This window comes from Pseudocercospora fijiensis, assembly GCF_000340215.1.
Source record: "Pseudocercospora fijiensis CIRAD86 unplaced genomic scaffold MYCFIscaffold_5, whole genome shotgun sequence".
Lineage (NCBI taxonomy): Eukaryota > Fungi > Ascomycota > Dothideomycetes > Mycosphaerellales > Mycosphaerellaceae > Pseudocercospora > Pseudocercospora fijiensis.
The window spans coordinates 200230-208630 of record NW_006921536.1 but is presented as its reverse complement, the minus strand read 5'-3'; the positions used below and the strand labels follow the sequence as shown (position 1 = coordinate 208630).

General features: G+C 47.5%; 1 protein-coding gene across 1 annotated transcript; it reads left to right on the top strand.

Annotated features, from left to right (window-relative positions):
• Positions 1–192: 192 nt before the first annotated feature.
• Positions 193–2436, top strand: MYCFIDRAFT_196946 (uncharacterized protein; the record flags this gene model as incomplete). The annotated part of the gene is made up of 1 exon (XM_007929026.1): positions 193–2436. One exon carries the CDS (start codon positions 193–195, stop codon positions 2434–2436), a length of 2244 nt encoding a protein of 747 aa, XP_007927217.1.
• Positions 2437–8401: the final 5965 nt, after the last annotated feature.

Sequence of the window (8401 nt, the reverse complement as noted above, 5' to 3'; positions counted from 1 at the left end):
CGAGTCAAAAGGAGAACGAGAGGCTACAGGCGTTGAAAGAGCCTGAAGCGAAGCGAAAGCGGGACTTGCCGAGCATTGGCGATTTCGCGATTCTACTCTGCAGGCAGTGCAGTCACTTCCATACCACACCAGAAAAGGCGAATTATTACTGATCCCAGTGGTGCATAGCGGAGGATAGTCGCAGGCGGAGTGATGGCGCCGGTGCTCTTCACATCGGCAGCTCCAGGCAAAAAGGCGGCGCCTAAAGCACCTGCGCGACGACGACCAGCACCACCGCCATCTGGACCGCCGCCGTCAGCACAGCCAGAGTCCACGCCTGCGACGAATGTAGCCCCGCCGTCCCCTCCAGCTCCACAGCCACCCGTAGCGGAAGATGCAGAGCCCGTACGTCACGAGTTGCCTCCAGCGAAAGAGCCAGATCAGCCACCATCTGAGCCTGTGCGAGAGCCCGAAGTTGAGCAAATCCAGCCAGAGCCGGAACTCGTGAAGACTACTACACAACCTCTACCGACTCCTCAATCTAGTCTTGAGCACCATGTTGAGCCCGCACGTGATCCAGTCGTAGAGAAGCAGCCGATACCACAACCCGAGCCAGTCCGCCAACCTACTCCAGAGTCGACTCATTCTACCGCAGAGCAGCCGCAACAGGCACACTCTGATATCGTCCATGCCAGGCACGAGAGCGCTGTGCAAACATCTCAGCACGACGAAAATCTTACCCCTCTTCCCGAGCCAATACAAGCCGGCACTGAGAAGCAGACAGAATCTCCAACCCGCACACTGCAGGAGCAACGATTAGAGGAATTCAGGCAGGTCAGCGCTGCACATGTCCTCCAAGCAGCCAGTGCCGCAACAACGCGCCCAGCAAAGCGATCAGCACCAGATGTCGAAGAGTCTGCAGTATCACGACCTGCTAAAAAGGCAAAGCGCTCATCTGCGCGGAGCAATGCGAAGGTCGCAGCCGCTGTAAATGGGGAAGATGTGCAAACCCAAGATGTAGCAACCCAAGATGTGACAGAACAAAAAAGGTCAAATCAAGATGCAGCCGCAGCTCTCGTCAAGGCCACGCCAAAGTCGAAGAAGGGCAAGAAACAAGCCCCAGAGTCGACTACCGCCACCAGGCGCTCGACGAGGACGAAAAAAGACTCTGCGAAGAAGAAGAGCGCATCAACAATCGTCGATTCTGATGATGAGATGGAGGGCGTAGAGAGTACAGCGTCCACTCAAGGGCAACCGCAGCAAGGTGCAGAGGCTGACGAGGCTGGAGAGGCCGAGGTGGCAGCTCCGAAGCGAAAATCCAGAGCGAAGCCGAAAGCAAAGGTAGACTCAAACAAGCCCAAGAGAGGTCGCAAGAGAAGAATGCCTACGATAGCCGAGGAAGCTGCAGCGATAGAAGGCCAGAACGAGGCCGAGCAAGCTGCACAAGAAGAAGCAGGAGAAGAGTCAGATGCCGAGCTGCACGAAATTGATCCAAACACTCTTTCCATGTGGGATCTGAGTTATGACTCGAAGAATGGCAAAATGTCGGAGCGTGGCAAAAAGATGAATGAAATTGACTGGGAGGAGGTTGCTGCAAAGCGGAAAGCGGAGGCCAACTTGATCGCGGCTGGTGGCGCAGAACAAACAGCTCCACCAGGCACCGTAGCATCGACAGAGGCAGCAGGTGGTGCGACTGAAGGCCACGCTGAAGGCGCGGCAGAGGGCGAAGAGCCTGCAGCCGAAGCATCAGCGACACCCGCCCCAGATGCTGACGACGGCGACATTGAATTCCTTCTCAACGACGAGGGCCAGATTGTCGAAGATGAGAGCACGATGCAGGTGGACAGTACTGCTGCGGCGATGGCGGCTGCTGCTGACAGGCCTGTGGAGGAGGTCAATGACCTGACCACCCAGATCAATCGAACTAGCTGGATCAACAACAACCGGCGAGAAGCTACGGATCGAGTACCGCTGTGGAAATGGAAGAGTGATCCTTGGTCTGAAGAGGAGACGGATCGCTTTTACGACGCGCTTCGCATGTTTGGTACTGACTTTCTCGTCATCAGCAAAATGTTCCCGCCAAAGACTCGGCGCATGATCAAATCGAAATTCACTCGAGAGGAGAAGCTGGATCCGCAACGTGTGACTGATGCTCTACTCGGTAAGCAAACTGTCCGAATGGATCTCAACCACTATGCTCGGGAGACCTCCAGAGACGTCTCGGTCTTCACCAAGTACGAAAGCCTCGAACACGCTCAACAAGTCATCAACGAATCCATGAAGGAGAAGCAGGAAGCCATGACAACGGCCGCCGAGAAAGAAGCGCAGCTCGAGGCAGAGAAGCGCGAGAAAGAAAAGCAGAAGGAAAAAGATAAGGCCAAGCGATCGAAAAAAAGCAAGAAGGCAAAAGCAGCTGGCACGTTCGGAGGTGGTGGCCCTGCTGAGGATGGGGACTGATGCCCAAATACAGCTTATCATTACAGACGTTGGTCGTCGTACTACCTGCGGTCTTAAGTGGTACGCGCCTTGCTGGAATTACAACCCTACGACACCTTCACGAGGCTGGCTGAATAGACTCCTCAAACGCCATCGTTACGCAGAAGCATATTATCCTGGTCGATCGGAGAAGCCGTTCGACCACCTCGTGGCTGCATCGGTTGCGGACGACACCTCAAACTCGACGGCCCACTCTGTTGTATTCACGTGCGAGCTTTCAGTCTGGTAGCACAGCATGCTGATTCAGACTCTACGGCTTGCACGAGCGACTGTATCTTGTCTCAGTCAGACGGACACCTGCAGCGCGCAATTATGGTCCGGAAACGCATGATTTATCTGCCTCATCTAAGTGTTCTAGACACTCTCGATTATGAGATGCACTGGGGTAATCCTCGCCTAAGCAATGCGGAGTAGTTCCACCAAAGAATAGAGCACTCAGACGGCAGGCACGGCATTTCATGTGCGGCTAGAATCACTCCTAGACCACGGTCGGGGTATTCTTGCACCGAGCAGTGAACGGTCGCCAAGAACTCGATCGAGACAGACCAGAAAAGCTGCTTAAGAGATGCGATGCTATTGCGGTGTCTGAGCATTGAATGCAAACACATCGTTCAACAGCTTGTCCTCTAGGTAGGCACTCTGGCAGGTATGGAAAGTTTTCCCGCTATTCTCAGGTTTCTCTTTTGCCATACAATTGACTTACATTCACATCATGGACACTGACATCGGCATCACTCTTTGATGCCTCCAAGAGCAAGCATTGTCTTAGCCACGGCTGTCTCGAATTCCTGGAAGTCGTGGTCTCCAGACCGTCGCTGAGACCGCGACTCCATGGCTGTCGCACCTGCACGTGGCTGCCACGATGAAGACGATGTCTGAGATATCGCGTGGATGTCTCGTCTCACATTTCAAGGACCGTCATCTATAGCAAGATAAAAGGCAGGTCATATCACCACTGCAGCCAGATCATCAGCTTCTTGCACATCCATCTTCAAGACTAGACTGCAGGCCAGTCTTCCATTTCCTTGAGCAGGTCTCTCCCTCTTCTTCAGTTTTCTACGATCTCTACCATTTTCTTTTGTCAAGCCAATACCTGCAGGACAGGACCAAAAAGCGACCCACGAACAACGCAGATCAAACCCTCCCGAAAACATGTCCAACCACAGCAGTTCAGGTTCCCAACACCCGGGGAACGAGTCAGAAACCAGCAGTCCTTCATCCGGCAGCACCACAAACACACCCAACACATCTCCACCCACGTCTCCACCAGAGCCAGCACCGTCAGCACCGTCAGCACCGCCAGCAGCACCAGTCCGGCGCGCAACAAAACCTTCCCGACATAAATTCACCCCCATCAGGTTGCAGAGATGTCGGGGAAGAAAGGTGAAACTTGGGAGCCGAAGGAGATGTCCGCGGTCAGACTGCGAGTATGGCAGACGTTGGCTGAATCGCTTCGTTTTGCAATGCGAGAAGTGTGGCATGGAGTGTTGTGCGAATTGTCGGACCAGGCTTTGGTTGCGGAATGAGCAGTGTCCAGGAGGGAGGGGGAGAGGATGAGTGATGGAGAGCAATGTCATGATATGATATGATGATTGATGGTGTTGGGGAAGTTGTGGGATTTTTGGGTGAGGTGAGGTGAGGAGAGGATGCCATGACATGATTATTGACGATGTTTGGGAGTTGTGGGATTTCTGGGCGAGGAGAGGATGGGTTTTGTAATGGGCAGTTAACTTGTAATTGAGCAGGCTGGACCTGTGAATGCGATGGCTGTTCAAATTTGTTCTTTTCTTTTCATGTTTCGTGGTCGTTTGTCTTTGCTATATGCATGCATGCGCATTAGGAAAGCACTTTGAAGCACCGAGTTGGATTGATCGTGTCCGTGACTGAACTCTTGGACAGCTATCCGCAGCTGAATTGGAGGCAAACGCGGCTCGCTACGCGAGCAGTCTACACCTATCCGTAAACCACTAACTAAACCTATCACCTATCCGGAAATGACCTATAGTCGGTGAAAACAGGTGTTTTATATAGTAAATAGCCCTCTCGCTCGATTCTATATTATTACAATAGTGCTAGAACGTTCTATTACTATATAAGGTAATAGGGTTGTTATATAGTGCTAGCAATTCGAGTTCTTACTAGCTTTATATAATACTACTACCGCCATTCACCTACTATTTATATTACTACTACGCATCGTATATATATAATTTTTATATTATATAAAAGCCCGGAGTAAGTAGATTAATACCTCGTATCGTATATATATATAAGTAGCTAGTATAGGTAGTGTTTAGTGCACCTTCGTAAAGCCCGGTATCTCGGGCTTAGCGGGCTTTAAAGGACTCGAATACGGACTTCTTACTTCCTATATCTATACGAGAGATAGCGGCTCTACCGCGATAATACTATATGTTTAGAAGCATTAAATAAGGTAGTATCTATATATATTCTATATCCTCGGGCATCTCCGGCAGCTCCGTATCCTCCGCGAGTAATAGATCGAGTACCTACCCTAAATCTATCTCCTAGTTATCTAACTTATACGGCTATAACTAAGAACTAAGGCCTATAGTTGTATTAAACAGGTTACTAACGTTACTATCGGACTCTTCTTTAACAATGTCCTCGTACGTACGCTATTACTATTACTGCTTAGTAATTCTAGCTATATCCTTCGGTCGTATACGTAATAGAAACAGGCTCTTATAATGCTCCTCGCATAGTAGATCTTCTTTATCCGATAATCTACGCTCGTTACCTTCTAGCCGTAGAAGAGGCTCGTTCTTATAGCGGAGGCTAACTAGCTACTAGTTATAGCGACAACAACCGTAGAAACTAGCTTCTTCGAGCGTATCTATTAGTATAGCTTTGTCGCTCGCTATAAGCTACGCCTATTAACTATCTTCTAGCATTACTCGCTATACTAATAGCAACGGTTTTACTAGTATAAATCGAGCCGCCTTCTTCTTACGTAGTAGCCTCGAAGGTATAGCGGTAGTAAAATAGGGGAAGGGGCTACTAACAGACTTAGTATTATGCTATAGATTTGCTAGTTTAAAGACCTTTAGCGGCGCTCGGTCTTTAAGGTCGTTAGGAAGATAGCGGCTAACTAACTTATATTAAACTAGCTATTGCTTACGCTTCTTAATCTAATATACCTTCTTAATCGGCCTCTACTTATAGCAACTAGCGAGCGGTCTAGTCTTATAAATACCTATTAGAAGTAATAGAAATAGCTTAGTTAGTAACTAAATAGTACGCTTAAGAAGGGGCCGCTTCCTATCTTCTATACGTACCCTTCTACTTATTATCGTACCGAGCTCCTTCCGTTATCGCTTATAATAGGACTTCTATTGCTTCCGTATCTTATAGGCCTTATTATCTACTAACTTCTAAGCCTTCTTAATAGTAGTAAGCTCTCGATAGGCGACTCGAGTATAAACCTTATACGTATAAGCGATGCCTATCTTCTATTGCTTGCTATTATTAGCCTTGCGTACCTTCCTCGCCTCTATAGCAATCTCTATCTCCGAGAGGTTATATAATGCCTAAGCGCCCTAGTTAGTATAGAATAGCACTAAGCTCGTAACTCCTTCGAGAAGGCCTTATATTAGAGATAAAGGCGGTTTATACCTCGTAAGTCGCTTATTAAGGGCATTAATCTGTCGCTTTGCAGTACGAATAGTAAGCGTAGGGTTAAATAGGTCTATATCGACTAGAGGCGGCAATTCTAGTAAATGCGAGAACTCGAAGAGCCGACCGGTTTCTACGCTATTATAGATGCTATTAAGATCCCTTATAAGAAGGTCTGCTTTCTCTACCGCCTTACGCTCTACGTACTAGACTATATACGTACCGTACTCGTTACGGAGAAAGTCGAGGGCTCGCTATACGTTAATAGGGGCAATACCGGTCTTCCTAAAGGCTAACTAAATATTGCTATTCTTAAAGGTCTTCCGCCGGATACTATCGATAGCGTCTATAAACTAAGCGACGCTAAATTCGCCTGTTCCGAGCCTTATGTATTTAATAACAGCCTTCCGGTAGTAATGCTTATAGACCTAGAATAAGACTACATCTAGCGGCTATAGGAAATAAGAGGTATATAGCGGCAGTATAAAGATTAGAATACGGTATCTATAAGCGAAGTCGACAAACTCGAAGAAGTCGTAGCTTCTAAAGTTGTCTATTATAAGCAGGCGATATTGTGTCTTATCTATAGGCTTCGTAAGCCTCTCGAAGTGCTAGATCTAGTAGAAGGCCCTATCGTCGTTTAAATAACTAGACTTAGTTACTCTAACTAGATAGTACGCTAGCAATTTATTAAACTATGCTTCTAGCAAGACCTTGCCTTATACTAGAAGTATTAGCTTAATATATCGTCTATAAGCGTTAACGGCTTCTACTAAAGTTATATACTTCCGATAGGTATTAGTTATAGCCTATAAGCGGCGCTTTAGGTCTATTATAACTACCTATTCTATGCCTCTAATTCTAATCCGGAAGCTAGTCTCGTCTATATTCTAGCAGTTGTCGAGAGTAATCTTATAGGTCTATATTAAGCTATATAGCTTCTTAAACTAAGCACCGATAAACTAAGGGTCGTATACTTCCTTCCGTACTGCCTCGATATTCTTCCGCTTAATCTCTTTAACCCTATTCTTCTATATCTATCTCTTGTGCTATATCTTACTTAATAGCTTAAATAAAGCCTGTTTATTATCTAGGAGGCCTCTTCGTATAATTAACTTAGCGGTAGCGCGGATTAGTAATATAGGAAGGCTTAGGTCTATCTGTTCTCGAGAACGGCAGTATTCGAGAAGAGCGAAGCTTTGAGATAGATTAAGTCGAGCGTATAAAGCGGTACGGTTACTACGGCTACTACGGCTATTATAGCAGTAGTAGAGGCGAGAATATATATCTTCGCATCGGTTGTCGCGGTACTATACCTTTAGGTCGACGAGTGCTTAGCAGGTGCGCTTATATACTTATATTTTAGTCAATTCGATCGCGACTCGGGCGTCTTTACGACGATTCTCGGTAGTGGATTTTTGCTAGGGCCGTATAACGCGTTTTTTCGACTTTCGCTTTCCTAATAGCATTGTGATAGTGTTAAATAATTTATTTAATGCAGCATACACAAATTTACGGATAGGTGATAGGTTTAGAAGATAGTTTACGAATAGGTGTAGACCGCTCGCTTCGCGAGCGGCATATAACTCCACCAAAGCCGCGGATACAATTTCTTGACTGACGTGTGCAGCAGTAAGCGACAGACAGACCAGTCGCTCAATAAGCGCCGTTCTCACTAAGGTTTTGCACAACACATTGCATACTCCAAGATTTTGAGTACAGTATTGGAATGATAGTAGAAAGGAGTCACAGTCACAATGTATTCCATCTGCTACGCCAACAAAGCCAGCGCAACTCCCTAGCGTACCTTATTACTCCCACCATCTACCTACTACATAATCCCAATCCCAATCCTAATCATGACTGCATAACTTCTAGCATCATAATCTCGTAGGAGGCACGTTTCTTTTCTTCTTACTCCTCCTCCTTGTTTGCACATCCCTGCTTCCAGAAAACAAACCAAATCAAATCCTTTGAGGAGAAACCTCCTCCTCACAAGGCGTGCCACGTTTTTTTCTGGGTAAAAGTATGCAGCCCTTTCGGCTTTGTCACGGTGCCGACTCTCGTACCAAGATCCCGAGGTATATAGTTCTACCGAGTCCAGCCGCTTCGCGCTTCGGTTCTCGCTTGATCGCGGTGGCAATGAATACGAGCTGCAGTTGTATATACCTAGCTCGTTCGGCAAAGTATGGAGATTATTTCTTCAGCATGCGGAGTCGAGATCCGGCTTGCCGGCTTGTCGGTACTGTACGGAATCGTGGCGGTTACTTTCTTTAGAATCCTGCGGTGA